Source organism: Triplophysa rosa, linkage group LG16 (assembly GCF_024868665.1).
Source record: "Triplophysa rosa linkage group LG16, Trosa_1v2, whole genome shotgun sequence".
NCBI lineage: Eukaryota > Metazoa > Chordata > Actinopteri > Cypriniformes > Nemacheilidae > Triplophysa > Triplophysa rosa.
Window position 1 is genome coordinate 22000543 of NC_079905.1, and position 23193 is coordinate 22023735.

The 23193-nt window shown below is 38.4% G+C and overlaps 1 protein-coding gene across 1 annotated transcript in view; it reads left to right on the plus strand.

The window, feature by feature from the left end:
* Positions 1-23193, plus strand: part of ptprua (protein tyrosine phosphatase receptor type Ua) — a 217789-nt gene that overhangs the window by 95528 nt on the left and 99068 nt on the right. The window contains 1 exon segment of the mRNA XM_057354219.1: positions 16339-16610. Within this exon segment, the coding sequence (XP_057210202.1) occupies positions 16339-16610 (272 nt within the window).

Consider the following 23193-nt stretch of genomic DNA (forward strand, 5'->3'; position numbering starts at 1 on the left):
ACATCAACCACTTGGCAAAATCAGGATAGCCTTAAAGCGCGCCCATGATGTCTGTTGCATCATTCAGTGAGCATTAACTGTGCTAATGCCAGTACTGAGATGCCTCTCATCTGATTTGCTCGTTGTGTTTTGACTTACAGGAAGTAAGTCTGTATATAATTTATGTACGACAACAAAAACTACCATTGAGAAGGATACATATTGAGTTCAATTAACTTAAAATACTGGTACAATCTGAATGGTTTGGATTTACTCAAAAAAGTTTTGTCAACTTTACTTAAATTTACTGAATTGTTAATTGTAGAAACTACTCAACATATTTGTGTGGAAACACTTAACACTACTTTTTAATGTAAATCCAACAAATCATTTGTTTTGACAAATCATGTTTTCTGTTTGTGTTTGTACCCATGTGTGTGTATAATGCTGAGTGTGTATATGACATTATTCCTTCATTTATTAGTGTTAATGAAGCATTATGTGTAATTACAGCTTGACAAAATAATACCATATTAAGTAGATGTGTTTATTTATGAGTACAGTAACGTAAACACTGCTGCTGTATGTAAAGAAGATGTTTCGGATGTGTTTGTGTGATTACTCCTGCTGTTTTCTGTCGTCTGTTTCAGAAGCGTCATTAGCAATATACACTCTTTAAAAAAAGGTGCTTCAAAAGGTTCTTCGATGCCATAGAAGAACCTTTTGGTTCCGTAAAGAGCCGTTAACATCTGAAGACACTTTCTGTTTCACAAAAGGTTCTTTGTGGCGAAAAAAGGTTAATCAGATCATAAAAAAGTAAGAAAGACATGTTCTGTGAAGAACCTTTGAGTGAATGTTTCCTCGTGGAACCAAAAATGGTTCTTCTATGGCATCGCTGTGAACATCCCTTTAAGCACCTTCTAAAACCACATCACATCACATCACAGAGACATACAGCATTTACATCCCATTGAGCTGGATTGAGACAGAGGGAGACATGAGTGAGCGTGCCCAAATAGATCTCACAGCGACAGGACGGAAAGTAGAATGAATGGACTGAAATAATAGCAGAAGATTGTTGCTCTAGTCTGGACAGACTCAAATAGTCTTTCAGTCGGCTGACACACGAAAAAATGCTCATGTGCGCAGCTGGAATTTACTTTGAGATGAAAGTGCTCAAACTGTCCTCTCTGACCGTCTGCAAAATGTCAAACTGAAAATGTCTTAGATTAAAAATGAATATTAAATATATAAAATATCTGTAAAAAATTGTTGCTAGGGAAACTGTTACAGTAGTAATACAATTAATAAACGGAATATTGTGAATATGGGAATTTTCATGGCAGAAATTCTATCCATGTCAACCCAAAGAGATTTTCAAACTGTAGTTGTACATTTTTAATTGTAAAGCTAGTAATAAAAATCCCTTTCACACCAAAAATAAAACAGACGAGCAATACGATACACCGACGATTCAGAGCCATTGAGAGAGAGCGTTGCGCCAACGGAAGTTCAATATTTTCACGTGTCACGTAATTCATGGAGCCTTCAGATAGTTCCAGGAAGTTATGTTTTCCCTTTAAATACTTTCTTTCTTTCATTCATTCTTTCATTCATTTTATTCATTAAATGACTTATGTCTTTAAATGGGTTAAACGTTTACCTCAGTTGGTCTGTTTAGCCGCAGCTCTATGCGTCACTGTAAAAACAAAACGTTTTTGTTGGTTCAACTTAAAAAAAGAATTTCGTGTGAGTTAACTAATAGTTTTAAGTTGACTTAACTCAAAATTTAAGGAAACCAGGTAACTTATTTTTTTAAGTTGAACCAACAAAACAACTAATCATTTTTACAGTGTAGGAACTTCCGGGAACTATCGAGAGCCTCCATGAACCGCCATTGCTGTGAAAAAACTGTTCCGAAGAACTGTTCACTCTCTCTCTCAATGGCTCCTGGACGATTGTTCTGTTCAAAACTGATATGGAGTTGGGTTGAACGAAAAGCAAATTCACAGTTTTGTATAAATTGTGGTAGGATTACGAGATAGACAATGTTATTACCTTCGTACAAAAACCATGAAGTCAATGTGAAATGCTCATAGTGAGAAAAGCAGCAATGTGTGTGTATGTGTGTTTCAAACTCCTACGGCCCCCAAATCCTCTGAGAGTCAAGCAATAGCTGACAAGTACACGCGCACACAATACATACAACGCGCACACACATAGGCTGTGAGAGGCGTGCTGGTGAATGTATTGTAGTGTGTGTAAAGAGCGACCGTTAGGCGTCCGGCCCTCAGCTGTCTGACAGCCCACACCTCAGGTCCAACACACACACATCTCTCTTTGTTATGGACAAACACTGAAGAACTGCTCAAGATTCACAAAGCAGCACTTTGATTCAAAACGTCCGCAGACAGAGATTCCCGTAATGTAATCGTGGATTGTAGCCAATATTTTGATGAAGGACATTTTCTATGTTCCACTGGAAAAAACACTGTGTATTTGGAGTCATAACAAAAGATGTATGAATGCCATTGCATTAGAAAATAAACAGCACGTGTCATCTAAAAACAAATCATGCACACCATTTCTTTCATTCCAATGACTATTATCAAATAAAGCTGTTCATACTTATACACCAAATCATGTCTCTCATAGCTTGAAGGTAAAGCAACAGGTCAAAGTGATTTACAGGTTTGTGCGTTCAACAACACGTGTGTATGCGCCTGATAGATTTCATATTTCTACCGGCTTCATTTGTTCAACACTAATGCTGTCTGAGGCATTTACTGCCAGACGCGCAGTCTTCAGTTGGGTTTAATCGTTTTTTTTTAACATTTAAGTTTTCGGATTGGCTGCCAGGTTACTCCAGTGGCCAATAGGAGTGGAGAGTCGTTCATTTTAAAAGTACACAGGCGGTCGGTGGTCCGTTGGACCGCTGCCATGCAGTCCCGGGGGGTTTAACCTCTTTTATTCCTGAGGCTTTAAATGTTAAATTAGCATTCGGTCATTCATTCAACCCACCGACCAACCGTCGCACCAGCTGACGACTGCAGTGAGAGTAAGAGCTACAGCGCCCCCTACTGACCCCACCTCAAAACTAATACAGTCTGACTTGAAACTATAAAGGTAAATTATTGCAGAACAAACGAGTTAATAAAACAGAAAACGTCTTCCTCCTGTTGCTTAACTCTTATGATTTACACTTTTTATCCACTCATCGAAAGCTATAAACACATTTGTTTTCATATTATTACACCGACAGAGTGTTCAAATCGACAGTGTAAATAGTTGACACATTTTCTGTTTGTATACATGTCTAATGAAAATAATAAATAAATAAATCATAATGCATGTTATTTATTATTATATAATACACATGATTTATTATAAATAAATACTATTGTGGAAAGAGTCACAGGACTTTAAGGAAATCCATTACTTTGGTGCACTTTTTTTGGTTGCACGTCTTTCGGTGACGGATGGCGTGTTATCGCGGGCTGGTTTGAGACTCAACCGGTCCGGTGCGGACTGGAAGAGGTCATCCACTGCTGCATTCGGTCCCAATTCATCCTCTGATAGCATCTCTATTCCATCAGCCTCCGAGCATTTATCTAAACGCCGCTTCCTCTGCCGTCGTTTACCCATAATGCATTTAGAAGAGGTCAAACTCAGACATCAAATGAGCCCAAATGAACAGATAGAGAGAAAAGAGACAAGATCTGTTCAGTTGGCTGTGGGCTGAGTTTAATTTGGATGTGCGTCCTGAGAGAGAGAGAGAGAGAGATTTTATGATAGTGTGATATGTGCGAGAGCTGGTGTGTGTCATCTGTAATTACAGTGTTTTCACTCAGTCTGAAGTGGCTTTGTTTTAGTTTAATTTGATCTCCCTACAGCATGTCTTTTGTTTTCATGCGCATTGTTCTTTTAATATTCAGTGAGCTCTCCTGTTGTTTTACACAATAGTCTGTTTGTAAAGAAGGTCGATTGCGCTGGATAATCACACTTGCTGTAGGACTCATGAAAGCGGGATTTCTAAAGTATGCGGTCAGATTTTTACACGTATATGCACACCCATACTTATGAACAGATCTATATTTGGAAGTATACTAATCCCATCTTTTGCCCAAAGGCTGAATGATGTCATCACCTCTCTTTTGTGGCCATTACGTGCATGTTTCTTTTCATGCGGTTTATTAATGATGTTTCTCATGAATACTCAGATGTGATTATATACAGTATGTGTGCTGCAGGGTTGTGTTGTTGGAGAATTACGCTGCTCGTGTTGATGCTGAATGCATCGCTCAGTCTTGAGGTTTTCAGCTGTTAATGTATTCGAGGGTTTACTCGGGGCAGTTAGAGTAAAAGCGCGGCACAGTACCCTCATGTGCAGAGAGACGCGCGAGATGGGTTCTGTCAGCTACACTTTCACCTGTCTCTCGGTTCGTATTCAGTGTCTTCTCCTCCTCTCTCAAATGTGACCCTGGATGACAAAACCAGTCTTAAAGGTCAATTTTTCGAAATTGAGATTTTTACACCACCTGAAAGCAGAAGAAATAAGCTTTCTATTGATATATGGTTTGTTAGGATAGGACACTATCTGGCGGAACAACAACTATTTACAAAGCTGGAATCTGCGGGTGCAAAAAAATAAAAATACTGAGAAAATCGCCTTTGAAGTTGTTAATCTGAGGCACTGTAGCAGGCCATCCACTCACAAAAATAAAGTTTTTATACATATACAATAGGAAATTTATAAAATATCTTCATGGAACATGATCTTTACTTAATATCCTAATGATTTTTGGCAAAAAGAAAAATCCTAAATTTTTACCCATACCATGTATTTTTGCTGATTACTAATAATGTTCCCGTGCTATTTAAGACTGGTTTTGTTGTCCAGGGTCACAAATAAGCTTTGAACGGATGCCAAACGCTGGGCTGTACGCTCGTTTTTCTATTGCCTTAATATGCTGTTTTGACTGTCGGGTGATTTTCAGACGTGTAACAGTGGCTGTTTTTTAAGTAGTGGAGCTTTTTTCAAGGAGTACAGTAGCTTTAGCACACATTATCCATGAGGCAGTGATCACATCCTAAATACAGGTTTAAAAAAAGAGTAAGCAATTTGAAAACTTTCTACACTTTTCACTGTAGATATTTTTTGGGTTAAAGGGGTCATATGGCACGAATACGTGTTTTTCTGTGTCTGTGGTGTGTTATAAGTCGCTCATGCATGTATTAGACACATAAAATTGCACAAATGAAAGTGTGGGAAGAAAAGATGCATTCTATGTAAAAGCGAATGGTCACACAGACCTGCCTGAAATGCCTCGTGTAACCACACCCCCACAAATCTACATCAGTTGGTGGTCTGATTTGACTAAGACCGCCCAAATGTATACGCAAGTAAGGTGGACGTACCTGTCAGTACAATTGAAGAGGAACCTGATGTTCCAAATATGGTAAGAGGCGTTACATTTCCCTCACACGCTTGCAGTATTCGACCAATCACTACGCACTGGTTAACTGGCCAATCACAGCACACCTCGCTTTTCAGAGCCATGGGCTTTTTTAAACACCCACGCGTTTCAGAGAGGCGGAGCAAAGAGGAGATACAAACATGCACGGTATGTTAAAAATACAGCGTTTTTCAACCTTAAATGGTGTATACACAATGCATTACATCTAAAACAAATGACAATATTCGTTTTAGCCGTGTCATAGGACCCCTTTAATGTATGTTATTTGTTAAAAGGGATAATTCACCCCAAAATAAAAATGCTTACATCAATTTCTCCCCCTTATGTGTTCGTAAACCTGTATGTGACTCTTTCTTCAGTGGAACACAAAAGAAGATATGTTGAGAAATGTCTCAGTGGTTTTGTGTTCATCCAATGGAAGTCAAGGAGGTTCAGTGTTGTTTGATTATTAACATTCTTCAAAATATCTTCTGTTGTGTTCTGAAGAAGAAAGAAACCCATACAGGTTTGACATGACATGAGAGTGAGTGAATGATTTCAGAATTAAGATTTTTGAACGATCTCTATAAATATTTACTTATATTGAATTAAATTGAATTGAATTGAATCTTCTATCTAGATGTATTTTTTGTTGCAAGTTCTTTGTAGCTGAACAGTTTTTCAGAAGAAAATCTTGACCGTACTTTCAGCGTCTGTATCTTCCGCACCACTGAGTTTTTGCTCATATCAATTTGACAGATTTTATGAATTTGGCCTTTTTAACTCGTTCCATTTCTTCATGTGTTCTTACAGTTTTTCACTCACCACACTTTCTCACCTCTCGGAAGATAAGTATTGCGAGTGTCAGAGAAAATGAGACAGTTACAGTCACCAGCTAAAACACTACTCGAGTTCCCTCCTCAGAGATAGTCAGACAGACAAACTGAGAGAAAGAGACAGACACAGAAAAAAGACAGACAGCACAGTTGGTTCTCGGCTGGTAATGCTCTATAGATTTGTGGCAGTCCAGCATCATAAGGCTTAAGACTCTCACCCCTCCACACACTGAGACACACTGATGTCCTTGGATGCACTCAATTGATATGTTCACTTAGATCAGTGGTGTTGTAGAGTCGTTGACACTTGCTCCAGGACTTTTTCAACATTTTTTCAAAAAAAGTACTTTCAAAGTTTGGGGGATGCAAGTAAATAATTTTAGTAACTATATTAAATTCACTTTGTAAAGTAAACGTTAATAAACTATGCATGGAATCAGGCTAATAATGGTTAAACACATTTACATCAGATAAGATTAAACAAAATCCCTTTAATACTTCAGGGATCTTATATGAGCTGCTCAATTATTAATTAACACGAAGATCAAAGTGCAGCATGGTTTAAACCACTGATGTGCTGTAAATGTCTTATTATTCATTTATAAACAAACATGTACAACAAAGCACACAGTTTTGAACAGCCTCTTGGTTTGGGCACATACAGTACAAGAAGCCATTTAATATTCATGTGGTTTGATATTAAAGAGGATCTATCGCCAGAAATGCAATATTATTTACTTAACTATGTCTTCAGAGGTGTATAAAGACCTTACGCAACGAAGTGTTATGTTTTTATTAGAATGGGCTATTTCTATCTACATACACCGCATGGAACTCGTCATGTTGTTTCTACAGTAGCCCTAAACAGACAAACCTCTCTACGGAGCACATTTCATAAATGCATGATCTCCTTCAGCAAAAAGCGAAAACGTGACGACATCTTAGTCCTGTGTCAGCCACCGTAGTGCTTCGAAAGGGAGGGGCAGAGTGAGCCGTTGGTTGCCATTCGCAACCTCACCACTAGATGCCGCTAAATTTCATACACTGGGCCTTAAATATTTGCCTTTGGACAAAAAAGTATTCTAAATGTGTCAAGTTTTTCCTCATGAACTGTGTATAGTAATGCAGAAATATTAATAATATTAATAGTGATCCCGCTTAAGCACCTTTCAGAGTCACGAAGACGCAAAATAGACAAATAATGTATAAATACAGACAAAGATCAGATGGTAAACATACGACACAGCAAATAATAACCCAACAAAATTTACAAACAACACAACATTAATGAATGCATTATGGACAATCTCACAGGGATTATTAAAAAAGCAAATAAGATGTTTTACGTTTGTAAGGAAAAGTCGCCTTCTATTAATTAAACTTTTATGTTGTTTCTGTGGAACTTTTCCATGTTCATTGAGTCCTGCTTTGCTGTGACGCCTCCGCATAATAAACAAAATGATTTTCAGTATTAATAAGCAAAGAAAGTTAAAGGATACATCATATGGACATGCAATTGTTTCCAGACTAGTTTAATGCTTAATTAGTTTAATGTTCTGGAGTGTGACATGCCAGGCTACTTTGTTTTTTCAATAATGTTTTCAATAACGACCTCATGTTAATGAAGACTATGAAACTAAACTGCAGAAAAGCTAAAAGGTGAAATTGTTAAAAAAAATTAAAATCAATTCTGACTCGTGACAGTGTAAAATACACACTTTCCTTTTGAACTTCATGAAAAAGTCTATAAATAAGACCTTGTCAAAAGAATCGTATAAAACACAGTTCAAATGACTGTGCCTACAGAAAACAGTTTGCATTTGTTATCCCATAGAACAGGATTGTGTGAACAGCTGAAGGCTGATCCTAGATCAGCATTTTCCTCCGAGACACTTGCTGCATCGGTGACCAGATGTGACAATTTTGTCCGTTGTGCTTTCAGCTTTGATGGAAATCATGTTCAGAGACATCACGATCCAGTGGTTTAGAAAGAGATCTGTGATTGTTTGCTGGGGTCCGGGGGGATATTTATGAGCGTTTGGCGTCACCGCCATCACCCGTCTCCTATTCTCATGCGTCTCCCGTTCATCTGAGCGGCCCGCAGCTCCGTAAATGCCAAAATCTGCATGGCCTCCAAGCTCCAGAGAGGACAGACAGTGAGCCTGCAGGGTTTAAAGCCCGGAGAGCGGAGCCGGAAGAGGACGGATCAAAGAGAAATACCAATTAAAGCTAAGCTGATACAGATAGAAGCCACTGAATATTTGCTTTTTGTTTTAGCAAGAAATGAAACAGTTTTTATAATCCTCCTGCTACCCTTCAAATACCATATTCAAGGTATTGTCGTGTGAAAACAGAAATAAAGTGAAACAACAAAGCCAGACATGAAGAGTGAGAGAAAAAGAGAGTGAGCTTATTTAGATCAAAGCCGATTTGACACGCAACTGTCACGACTCTCATGAAAGCCAGCGTGATCTACAATTAAAAGTTTCATCAGAACATTGATAAAGATGAATTTCCTAGCTGTTTCCTCCGTTGCTCAGTGCTGTCCATCACCAGCATGATCTTAGGATTTCTAGCTTCTGTTCTTATATATTTAAAGAGGAAAACAAACCGTAAACATACTGTATATCATCGCTGCCCAACCAAAACCTCTAAACCTCCAAATAAGCTGATTTTCAAGAAACTGAAAAAAAAACACTGACAAAACAGTATTTAATCATTTAAAAAGTACAACATTTTTGTTTGGTTAGATATTTGCAAAACCCAGTGACAAACATAAAGGGTGACTAATAATATTGATTTATGACAAAAATTAAAATCCCGCAATTAGAGTAATTGCAGTTGTTAATTTAGTTTTATTTAGCTTTATTAATATTTTAAATTAGCTTTTTTTAGTTTTAGTTTTCGTGTTCATTTTACTTAAAGTTTTAGCATTTTGGGTATACTGTATGTTTTTGTCATTTTATGATTTATTGGTTTATTTTTTGTTGCTATAAAAGATGAATTAATTTTGGTTTTTGTTTATATATTGTTTTTTCAATAATTTTAGGTCAATGTTTGATTTGATTTCAATGAACAGTAACGTTTCAAAATTTTTAATTTGAGGAGACTAAATATTACGAGGTTTCAGAAGGACAGCAGTGATATATAACTTTATACTCAGAAATGTTTAATAGAATTTCATTAATTGATTTTATTGATAGATAATAAATTAATTAAAAATTTAATACCACATTAATCTGACATTTTTTTCTGATTCAAAGCATTTTATATCACAACCAATAGCAGTCAATATATTTTTCAATTTGCCGTTTTTTTTTAAATATTAAACATGACCTCACCGGAAATCTGTCGCACATTCTAAAGAAAATAAATGACATGGAGTTGCAATTTTCCCATAGGTGTACTCAGGGCCGTAGCTAGTGGGGTGAAAGGTGGTGACAATTCTAGGGGCGCCCACTGCCCAGGGGACTCATAAAATCCAACAGTTACACTATAAAGCCACCTGTTTTGTAAATAATTTTAATACATGAATTGCATACATGAGATTTTAATGAAATCCACATTCTAACTATATAAAGACGTAAACACATGAACATCTCTGAGCTGCTCTCAGAGTTTACTTCACACGCATTTCACTGTTTCCTTTGAGAAAAGCTACTCGCACTGAAACTCAAAGGTCTTTGCAGCGGCCCGCCAAAATAAAAGCCCGGTACATTTGAACAAATTATCACCCACACATAAAAAAGCACAGTAGTACACTTGTAGCATAATCTGTATAAGTTACTATTAGTTTATTGTCATAGTGAAGGTATAGTAAGAACAACATTATACTATATACAACAGTATTCTAGAAAACATCTAGAAGAATTAAAATATAAAAAAATAGACTTGTAGTGAAATTATTTTAATTTAAACCGGGCTGTGCACGATTCATTTTGTGGGGCTTTTGTACATGTAGATACATTTATTGGCTTTATTTAATTATATATTATGCAATACCATATTATTTTCATCAAACATTAAGACTTTATAAACATTTAAGTGGTCTATTTATTTATTTACATGACTGTATTCTTCTCAATTCTTTAATGTTAACTTCAGTTATTTGATGACAAACTGATTGATAAGACTATTATACAGTACTGCTGGTCATTTTTACATCTGTATTATGATTTAATAATGCATTGTGTTGTATTATTCTTTTATTAGTTTGTTAAAAGTCTTCATGCATTTATTTAAGACAATGTTTCATAAGTTTCTATAACATTTTTAAACATTTAACTTTTAAAATAGGGTTTACAACATCAATACTATATTCTGTTAGATGTAAATAGACTACGTCAAAGTGATATGATATAAAACTTGACATAAAATGTCCCTCTATTAGTTGGGAGGTGGTGGGGACCCACATCAATATTTTTTCAGGGGGCCCAGAATTCTCTAGCTACGGCCCTGGCTGTACTGTATGATGGCAACACATTTTCACTCCAGACTCGTCACATATTGACGTTCGGTCAGCGCCCCTCAGCGTCGCTTTTAAGCGCGCAGGGTAAACCCTTTGGCGTCATTTTTCGACGTGCTGGATATTCCGGGCACGCAAATTTTACTGTCATTATAAAATTGTTGGGTATAATTAGCAATGATGATCTATCAGGGTTTGATTTAAGTTAAACAGCCAGGATAATTGCGTTTACATGACGCTATTCAGGCAGTTTGAGCAAGTAATGTAACAGTTTATTTAATACAACATACAAGATACAAGCAGTCACAATGTCGTTTAAAAATACAGATATGCGAAAGCGATCACCGTTCGCCGTAAATCTCAGATCCGGTGAGCCGAACAACCAGGGGCAGAGCCAGGGGGCGGCCAATGGTGGCCAAGGCCACCATAAATTAATCTTTGGCCACCCCCCCGGTCCCCATCACCGCTTTGCCGGCAACTTTTTCCGGTTTATTTTTGAATGGGAGCTGACTGCGTGCGTTCACGGATACGGCCTCTTCATATAAAGTTATCGTACGGCTTCGGTGCACAAAGGTCTGCGACACGAGCTGTTTTGTAATACGTTTAAACTGCTTTTAATCAGTTTGTGCAATAAACCTGTGACTGTACTTCTATTTGCGTGTTGTGTTTTTTATGGTTGAGAAGTGGTTAGGTTTAGGGTGAGGGTGGGGTTTGGGTTAGGTGCTCTTAAAAAATATTAAAACCATAATTAATTAAGAAATTCAAAGAATTACACGCACTTCGGTCCGGAGCATTTAGTGAACAGCAATGGAGTTCACTGCTCGTCGAACAACGACGCCAAAGGGGTACTGACCGAACGTCAATGTGTGAACGGGTTGATGATGCAGATGCGACTTTATCTGTAAAATACTGATGATACAAATTATTGATTGCATTTCTGGTCATCTATTGATGTGAGCCCTATTACATTTTGAGAAACAGTGGAGGAAAATGAAGTTGAAAACTGGCCTTGTCTGTGCTGTGACTTTTGATAAGATCATGCGCTGTGGCCGTGGGTCTCGCTCTCAGCGGGACGATGGAAATGCAGCACTGCTCCTAATCTCCTAATGTATGTTCTCTCGTCCTTGGCCGGGGCACATGGGAGAAAGATGGAGTCTTATCAGCGTTTATACATTTATGGAAAATATTCTGCACCGACAATTTTCAACTCAGTTTGGATTCTGTCTCACTGTTCGCTCTTTTTCTTGCGTTTCTCTCACCCACCCACCAGCCCACTCACTCTTTCTCTTGCAAACTAATATACGGGTTGTTGCAAAATGGAAGTGTCCTTTGATTTGAGGGCTGTCTTGTGGAATTAATGCTTCTTTTTAGGTCACATATGTTGAGAAGCTAATGGTGACAGCCAAGCTAAATCACACGTTTAGAATACACTGTATGTTTTTAATTGACAAGCAGGACTGGTGATGGTGCCATTTTTCATCTGCTAATACTTAAAATAGTATTATTATATTCTATTTTTATAATAATATCAATTCATATTAATATGTCAATAATTGTTAGTGTTGCATTGATATGCAAGTATCACTTTAGGGATTTCAAAAAAAGTAATCAAAAATATGTTCTAGATCTACTTCATTGTTCGTTTTATTCCTTTATACTGATAAAAACACTAACAATTTGCAATTAATTCGATTCAATTTTAATTCTATAGTGCATTTTTGCATTTGCATTTTAAATTTCTAAAGGTTAAAGGAGCATAAAGTGTATATAAGTCTGTAATTGGAGCATTGTATTTATAGCAATCTTAAGTATGTGTATATGCAATTTGTCCTGCCCGTCATATTGTACATGGTTGTAAGTTGTGCAGATAAAAAAGGAACAAAAGGATTTCTGAGATCTCTAGCTGTCTTCCAGTGGCCTGACCTCTCTTCTCTCCTCTGCCACCTGTCAGGGCCTGAAAATGGGCTCTAAAAAGCAAGCGTGTGAGGACATTTCATTTGGGTCATGGTCCCTGGTGCTCACACCCTTCAGCTGAGAGGAGGCAGGCTCGTACATGTGCCCAAAGGACGACGGGGGAAGAAAATGAATACGTTCTGAGAAATAGAGCCCCAGCCTCCAGGAAGCTCAGATGTGATTACAGGAACATGAGCGGCGGGTGCGAGCAGAGCTGGGATTGGACGTTGAGGTGCTTGTTAGGTCAAGTCTAGACATTATTATTATTGATGGCTTTAAAGTATCTCAAGTTTTATTGATCAGTGAAGAGCTGATTAATGGCTTACCAAGATTATTAAAGCCACTCGCATTATTGGAGAAGGCGATTTATTTTGATGAACAATTATGAAGACAATGGTATTTTTCAATTGGCATGTAAGTATATATAGGTTAAAATAATTTTGGACGTAAAAAGGCATAGAATGTTTGACATGAAAATGCCATATTCTCATGTATGTTGAACCTATCCTCGAGGTGGGATGATGTTTGGGTGTGAACTTATTGAAGACATCCACACAACATGATCTCTAAACGCTTTTGTGTGCTCCGAGCAGAGCTCGCTGAACCTGCTGATCCCAGCAACTCGCAACACCCAACCAATAATAACCCAACACAAACACAAAGCACAATATTATCCTTCCGCATTCGAAGGTGCTGAAATTGGCCGTTTATTTCAAAGTGTCAGTTCTTGCAGTTCTTTCATTTGTGACTGTCATAGCGGTTCAAGCGCAGCCGCTGATGTGCATTCAAGTCCTGATCTGCATAAAGACTGTCTGACGGACTGTCTGAGCGCTCACGCATCCTAACCTGACAGTCGGGACCGTTTTCTCTTCTGGAGGATGGAGCTACAGACTTCCTTCAACAGGTTGTTCTTTTGACACTCAAGCGAAACTAACCAAGAAGTGTTTTCCGGCAAGCACCAAAGTGACAGAAATGTTTCAGACATTACAAGGCCAAGAGGCAGATATTTTCGCCAAATTAATTCTAAATATTTTCTTCTGTATACTGGTGAAACAAATCTCGATTCCTCCTTTTTTAAACCCATGTGTCTGTACTTGTGCTCTTGTGCTAGTGTCTCTTTGGGAAATTGTTGAATAAATGATAAATTAGTTCAGTTAAGCAGTGCTGTTACTGTACAACAGCTTTGGGTGTATTTTTATGCATTGCAAAAATGATACAAAAAGCGAGAGACTCAGAATTACCATTATGACCGCCATCTGTTATGAATATTGGAAAGCGTTATTTTGCTTTAATGCAACCCAGAGTACAAAGCTTAATCATGAAAATTACAGCACAGGTCCATTCTCACCTCATTTTTGAAAACATCAAAAAGTAGGCATGAAAAGATGCAGTGCGGGGGCGAGGATGGGGAACGGGAGGCAGGGATGCGTGACGGGAAGTGGAGACGTTTTGTGGGGAGGTTGGGTCAACACAACTGTCTGATTCAGGCAGGGTTTTTACTTTAAAGTGAACATGAAATCTAAATTGAACATATTTACTATAAATCTGATGGGAACACCAGAACTGGACAGTGAACTGGAGTAGTGAAGTAGGAGGATGCTGGTTCAGTCAAAGCTTTGAATTTGGGGCCCTCTTCGCTCATAAAGAATCAGATATGCTTTAAGTTTATATTGCTGTGGTGGGCAGAGCTGGGGGTCATATTTATGACACTATGTACAGTATATAAAGAAATAGAGGGGACCATGTACTGGGCCCTGAGGCACCCCAGTGGTAAGCTGATGTGACTTGGACACTTCTCACTCCTCTCTTGGAGACCTTAAAGGAGCTGCATGTATGGAATGACTCAAACAGAGAGCATAGAGAGGATCTGTTGTTTCACTGCGTCACAGGCAGAAGAAGATCTAGTCGATTTGCCAACTATCTGTCAGTGCCAGATAGTTGTTACTTTTACGTTAGTGTTCTTAGTTATGAAAAGGCAACAGCATGTTTGATGTTAAATATGAGACATTAAATAATAGATGTGTATGATGGTTTCTACAATCTACTATGTTTACAATGCTATTGAGAAACGTAAATGCTTTGTTAAGTGTAGCACTTTTACTGTGGCTGATGTTGAGGGTTGGGAATTTACGCAAACAAGCATCACTCCCCAGAAACTGCGAAAATCTGGACAAGAAATGACGAGCACAAGATAATGTTCTCACGACACAGAATAATTAATATGATTTCTCCTGGCACAAAGACATTGCACTCAATGCTAAGATGTGTGTAGGTGTGTGATAATGGTGATGTAGCAATGTTTGTTTGTGGGTTCTTTCATTTGTAACGGTTGTTGGCAGTTATTTGCTTTTTAAATGTGCCCTGCTGTATGTGATTGAGTGTTGTGTGTGTGTGTCATACCCTGGTGGCAGACATTAGCGGTTTAATAACGGTGTCGGCGTGATTAATGATGGGGAAGTACCCAAGCAGCACTGCCATCATCAGCACACTCATTACACCTGCCTTAAACTACATTACCCACAGTGCACTCTGCCCTGCCCCAACATCACAGCAATCACTTATAGTCACTGCATCTAAATGTGTGTAGCATAGTTCCAGCACCTCTCTTGACTCAGTATGTAAGGGTGACTCCTATGAGGTCCTTCTAAAGGCATGCCATCTATTATAATAAAATTGATTCTTTATCTCCACATAGTCGCCTTGAAACAACACCACTGGGGGAATTCACGAAGACTCAATTGTGCCCAAAGATGGCATACTGCACTTTGTCTAGATATATGTTCAGTTTTCTGTGGTTTGATCTTTATTTGATGAACTACTGATGCCATGTTTACTAGAAAAGGAGTCAACAGTGAAACTGTATAGATGTTTATTCCATCCCATACAAAGAGTTGTTAGTCACATCCATTAAATAAGACCCATTGGGAACCAATGGAGGAGGAGTTTAGAACTGGTTTAAAATTCAATTAAAATGTCATGAATATAAAGCATTTTCCAATGTACTTTGTTTCAGTTGAAGTAGAAAATGCAATGTAATGCCTCACTAAATAGAATTATTCATTAAGGAATTATGATGTATTATAATTGTCTCTAAATGTCTTGTGAAGAAGCTAAAAGCGACTTTGGCATAAAAAAAGAAAAGCACCATGAGGTGTTAAAATACAGCACAGTGTTAACCGTGCCAGGCAAATAGTGCTGACTCTTGTGAATATGACACGTGCTATAAGTCTCATTTACATAGAAAGAAAGTGTGAAAAGAATAACAATGACTCAAGATCTGCTTAAGCAGGGATGATGCTGGTTATTAAATAAGATGGTTGAACAAACTACACGAAACTGTAAATTGCAACAACCGTTTAGGGATTTTGCTGGCGTAAGTTTATAAAATGTTTGGGCCCTGTGAGGATGGGAACTACCATCCCCTTTGATACACCGGGCTTATTAGGCTGTATTTTAGTAGCGGCCCACCTATAAACATTTTCTCCGTGGCCCTTTGAAACGTATTTACATCAGCTTTGTATTGATCTGGTTTGATATTGAGACACTGCTGATCGTTTTGACCTCATGTTTTTATAATGACCTGCCACTGGTTCCATCAGGGACAAGATGAAGTTTCTTCTACTCAAAACATTTTTTCTGTGTTTTTCAGGTTCTTACCTGTTGGTGAACTCCTCTCAGTACAGTCCAGGGCAGCGCGCTCAGCTCATGTTGCGTCCTCTGAGTGAGAATGACACGCACTGTTTGCAGTTCAGTTATTTTCTCTACAGCCGGGACGGACACAGTCCCGGAGGTCTGAGCGTGTACGTGCGGGTGAACGGCGGTTCTCGGGGAAATGCCGTGTGGAACGTGTCCGGCTCTCAGGGCCGGCAGTGGCAGCAGGTGGAGATAGCCGTCAGTACCTTCTGGCCCAGCGAGTACCAGGTAAGACACATAAATACACATTATCTTCTTATAGCAAAATTGTACCAGGCTTATTTGTATGGATTGCCAAATCTCATTTGGACACGTGGACTTAATTGCTTGTCTTATTTATTGCTTGCGTTTTTGAACAATCCACATTATACGGAATTGCAACCTCGTCAAACAGTTGTGCTTTGAGTGGGATCTGGGCCGGATTGACAAAATATAAGTTTGTTCTGTAGATAAATTATAGGAAGTGCGTAAGAATGTTTTTTCTTAAGAACCTCTTATTACACGGCTCATTGGAATGCTTGATTCTGATTGGCTTTTTTCTGCGATAACAACCGGCTGCATGTACATTATCCCTAATAATAATACTTGTGACCATCTCCGTTTCAAGTCACTTTGTCCCAGAATAATGTAAAAAGCACTCCGTTTTAAACAATGGGAGCTAGACCTTATCATTATTATATCAATATAAATATTCCTCAATGGCAAGTAAACGTCAAAATGATGATTCTGGCTCAATACAATACACGTCACATGTGAAACAACCAAATACGCGTATTAAACATCTTACCTTTTGAGACTTAAGACAACCGTGAGGCTGTCCTAGTTTTAAGACGATGTTTACGACAGCTTTTGTTTTTCGAGAATTTGGATTCTTCTTAATTTTTCCAAAGATCAATCTTGAGAATTTAAGAAAAAACATGGCAGTTAAGAAGAATGATCTTCTTAAGAATGTTTTGTGAAGCTGGCCCCTGGTTCTAATGCCATCATTTCTGAACTGCATTAAAACTGCATTAGAGCTTCTTCTTGATAGCATTCTTTTAAAACATGATGGTTAGCACACAGAACAGCAGTGTCACCTTGTTAAAGGCCGTGATTAATAACTCCTCGAAAGCCCATAATGAACAGTAAGTTGAATATGTGTGTGAGCGTGTGTAGTCAATTGACCTCTGCTTGAAAGAGTCGGTCCGGTGTGGTTTCTGTAACCCTGACCTGTATCACTGCTCTCTCCATAAATCAGAGCAGCCTTAATGAGATTACAGACCTGCCACAGCCTGTGCACACACACACACACACGCACAATCACACACTCTCACTTTCTCTTCACAAAGTAATGCCTTGGATGTTAATTATCCAGGTTGAGATATACATGAAATTGTAAATTTGAGGTATTTGGGGGAACTGTTCAGTCATGTAAAGTGCCTATGAAATCAGTGTAACATGGAAAGTTTAGTATGTTGGCTTTAAAGATGTCCAAAATCATTCTAGCTTCTCATCAGATTCCAGAGTGTGAGGTAAACAAAACGTTATTTGTTATTTAAAAAGGGGGCACCACTCAATGTCCCCCCCCAAAACTGATATCAAAATGACGAAATGATGTCGACATATCCAACAAAGCAAGGCACGTGTTAATGCCTCCAGGCATGTTTAGCTGTCATCTGTCTTTTTGAAAGGGAACAGAGCACTATATCCCAAAATGTTAATTTGTTGTCAATGTGTAGCTGTATGTAGTGTAGTAAAAAGGTAGATTGTTGTTAAGGTACTTTTCAGGCCGGTCCAGTTAATTCTGAGCTAAACCAACAGCTGACGGGCTCTTTTAATACTCTACTGCTGGCATATTGAGCATCGCGATGTCTCATCAAAAAAGCTATTTGCTCATTTAACTGGAAGAATGTTATGTGCATAGTCTGCTTTCCTCCCAATAATATGATATGGTTAGGTACAGTAGCAAGCGATAAATAAAACTACAAATGGCAAACTATTTAGCAAGTAAGTCAAAACAGAAAGTTTCAGTACGATTGGGGAATGAAATGTTAATGGCTGATTGGGCGAGTCATCTGTTAATCGAGATGCTGATATTTTTGGATCGGTAACGGTAGTATCCTTAGGTATATTTTTGCTTTGGTGGACATGACAATCTGGAAAACGGCAAGATTTTAGCAACAAGGTTCACATCGGACCAACCATGTTGACAAAAAACAACATATGCCGGTTAGGTGTGTTTTGAAGCATGGTAGCTGGTTTGTGCTGGTTTAAGCTGGTCCAAACCAGCTACCATGCTTCAAAACCTACCTAACCAGCATGTGCTGGTTTTTCAACAGGGAAAGGAACACACTTGGCTTGACAATTGACCTCCATAAGCGAACCATGGACCTACTGTCAAATGAATATAGACCATTTTTCAAGGCATAAACAACACTGGTCCAGAAGCCCATCGTGATCCAAAAAAACTAAATCAAAATGTTCTTCTGGTGGACCAGTATTGTTTACGTCTTTAAAAATGGTCTATAGCTGATCTTAAGTTTTGTACTAGGCTTCAAAAACAGATTCCAGTATTCCAAATGATTGGGTTCAGCAAGTGCCTGTTACAACAAACTACAACAAGCACATTTGTTTGCTTTAAACCACTTGAATAAAATAAAGTATCTGAGTTCAAAAATGTGAATGTTTTGAAACAATGAAAGCATTTAGCAAAGCAGTTGGTTCAAGCGAAGCAAATGATGCTGACAGACTTGATTGATCTCCGCACAGGGAGAGCTCAACTTTATTCTATTCAGTCTGTCAGGTTATTGACAAATGACTCAACCAATCAGCAACAAGTCTCACATTCCTCCATTATCTCTACCTTTTCCAAGCATCGTGGTTTTAGATGTGTAATTTCTTTTGCCATTTGTTGTTTTGTTTTGCACTTCCCTGACACTGTGGTTAGGAATGTTAGAGAGCAGAGTTTCGTAGGAAATTGCCTGAAGTCGTTTATGAAGTTGTAATTCATTACGCTTTGTATGCATTTGCACACAGAGATGCAGATAAATTGTGTTGTCAAGCGCCGATAACAAGCCAGCAGAAGACAGCATCCTCGATAATGAAACACGCAAGCTCGGTTCCTTTCTACCAAATCAGTTTAAGACATCCTAAACATTTTCCAAACGCAAAAACGGTGTCTTCTGAGACACCTTGTTTAGCTTGCTAAAACATTGAATTAACCACGTTTCCATTCTAGATGCTAAAATCTGTCGCAACCATTTTAACGGATTATCATCCAGGATTGCATAGTTAAGAGAAATACTGATTCACAAGCAACATGCTGTAAGATAAATGTTTGAATGTTTTGAGACACTCTCTCACGGGATGTAGTCGGTCTTAGAAATCAGGGAGAAACAAGCAAAGCAGTTAACGCTTCACAAAGAGAGAATGCTGTGAATGACTGCATGAAAATGAGAGAGAACAATTCTTCACTTTGGTGATGTGTGAACCATTTAAATCCGTAACATCCGTGCTGTGACCAAGTGTGCACTTCAGGTCTATTATACTGTATTAATGTGCTCCAAACCGTGTTCCTGAAACACCCCTGTTATCTGACATGCCCATTTCACTCAGGTCTCGGAGAGTTGTATTAAAAAGCTGATGAGTTCATTCAGGTGTGAGGAAACACAAGGAACCATCCGGAATGTGTGTCGCGGGAGTTCCTCAGGGAACGCGCTGCTCTGTTGCTTTATTTTGGACTCCTTCATTGCATCTCTTTCTCCTCCAGATTTCGTTGTGCTCATTTGACTTGTTTGTTCATCTTCCCAATACATCTCTCTCTCTCAGTCATGGCTCACCGGAGGCCTCGCAGGCTTCTCCACCCAACTCCCACAGAATAAATCAACTGACGTATTCTCCCTCCGGGTGACAGAGAGCGAAAGAGAAACGAATGAAAGATAGAATGAGAGAGCGAGAGCGGGCGAGTGTCTGAGCGGGTCAGTGGAGATGAGATCAGGAGTCAAACCCATGGGGCTGCCGCTTGTTTTGAGGATATCATTTTCCTCCCCGTCTAATCCCGGCTGCCATTCCCAGGGTGCTCTGGGAAAACATAAAGGATCTGTATCATTGAGCTCTTGCACTTTCTGTCACCTGTTATTCTGGTGTGGAGTTCACACCGTAAGACTGCTACCACACATTTGTGAAACCAGTTTGAGCAGGTCGGCCGGGCTCTTCAGACAGCAGGCTTTCAAACGCTAGCTGTGAAGATTCATCAAACTGCTTTATTCCCTAAAACATCCCGCAAACAAATACTGACATATCAGTCAAGCTACATGGATTTACACTGGCTGATCCTACAGAAACTGAAGCTGCAGAACACGCTAAACAATGTTGGGTTTGGTTCAATCTATGGTTGGGTCAAATACGGACAAACCCACCTGTCGGTTCAAATTCACATAAATGTTCATCTCTAGAATGTAGTCCACACCTGCATCTCAAAGCCCACCTGGAGATCAGAGGCACAGCTGAAAGATTGTTGACACATGGATCCAAGATCCAGCAAGGGCCAAGAGGAATATCTGACCAGAAGTTAAAACTTAAGAAAGCTAAAACAAATACACTAGGTATAAGGCTAGCATTATGGATAGTTTTAGTTAGGTCAACTGTTATTATCAACATACTTACTCACTAAGACCAATGCATTGTACTGCAATGAAAGCTGTAAATCTGTAAAAATACCGGAATTTTCTGTAAACTGGAAAAACAGAAATATACCGTAAAATATACATTTTCATTCCCTGTACAATTATAGGATATAAGGATACATATTAAATAGTTTTCCCCATTTTTCTTGTAAATGTGCTGTCTGATTCTGTAATTTTATAGTTTTTGACCGCATTTCAAAAATAAACTGTAAAAAAAGAAATAAAACGGAAAACGCCCCAACTGCGCCAGAAATAAACTGTAAAATAGTGTTTTTCCCTGTAAAATTACATTCCCTTGTTTTCTTGTACATTTACGGTCTTTTTCTGTAATGCTTGCCGTATTTAAAAATCTGTAAAAAACCCCGTGAATTTCCGTGGTTCTTTTACATTTTACGTGGAAAATCTGTAAAAACAAACACAAACCATTTAAAATGACATTTTGAAGAACGTTGACAACCAAACAGCTTTGGCACCAGCACATTGCAAAGCATTTCTAAAATCCTTTCTTTAGAGTCAAATACAGGTTTTGAATGGCATGAGGGTGAATAAATGATGACAGAAGTTGTGTTGAAGTTGATGTGAATTCTGCCGTCATCACATACTGTAGATGAGTGCAAAGTCTTCATCCGTCTGCTTCACTGGGCTTTCCACCAATCGGCCATCTGCTCATTTACATTCTGTTGACATTTTCCTCCTTTTCAAGTGAAAGATGTGTTATTAGTGTGTCTAGTGCTTGTTAACATTTTTGGCCACCCGTTGAACCTACTTGTAATATTTCTTTTCTGCTCTAGCCATCACAAAGACATCGTGTGTTGCGTTTGGATGCTAAAACAATAGTGTTCCAGCCAAGACCACAGGAGGCCAAATCTCTACCAACACATGTTTGTTTAAGACTAATAGCGCAATAGAAAAGCAGAGATTTTTAGCCCTTTTAGTCCTCCAGAAAGACCTGTTGCCCATCCTACTTTCTCACACCAGCTAAATATATTCCCAAAAGACAGCGAAAAGCATGTGTAAATGGGTCCAACACTGATGTGAATGATGAACAAACAACACACACGCATACACAGCTTATGAAGAGGTTCACACTCAAAATCAATAGAACGACCAGTAGAAGGAAAGTCTGATGTGAAGACCTTGAAAGGAAATATACTGTGTAATAGGTTTGTTGCATGCTGTTCTACTTCGACTCACATCCAAACAGTTGCTCAATGCATCTTTCATCTTAATGGATGAACACCAGTAATGTTTCCTTCTCATGTGTCATTGATCCCACCTGTCTTCTCTTGGATCTCACTTTTCTATGTGGTTTTGTCTTCCATCACATTAACTGTCACTGTGTGTCGCTAGCTAAATAACACCTGATCAGTTGAGTCTAATGCTTTATTTGGTACATCATTTGGGTTGCTTAATAGTCTGGTGCACTCAGAGCACAGCTGCTCGGATCATTTAAATCAAACATTATCGCCGTCCATCAACCCCAGAACAAAAAAACATCTCAAATCACATCTTTAATATTTTAATTGTTTCTCTCAGACAGCCACGAGAATACAGAAATGATGAAACTTGGCTCAAGTATCTTGCTTCTCCAAGTGTTCTTCGGAAGATATTTTATTCTCTAGATTGTCGGAAGACTTTTTTCCAACAATGCTGAGATTTGCCAAGATACCACGGATTTCACATTTTACCTTATGTAACACATTTTATCCTAAGGAATGTAGCAGTGAAATCCACCATTTCTCCTTAGATCATTTTTTTGTCATGCCATGTCAGCTCAACTATTGTATCATGTGTACATATCTTTAGCTGTATAGAGCACTCTGCAAGACATATACTGTGTATATTTACATTTACATTCATGCATGTGGCAGACACTTTTATCCAAAGCGACTTACAGTACATCGCATTATACTATACATTTGTTACACAAGTATATACACACACAGTATTCCTGATATATATTTTCATAGGAAATGTAGCTGTGCACCAAAAACACAGTATCTCCAAAAATGCAACTTTTCATGAAATTGAACAAAAAAAACATTAATTATTCATATAATTATAAAAATGTAGCCATATAAACCACTTTAAACTATATATAAAATAACACCAAATGTATATATGGATTTACGATTATGTATTGCATT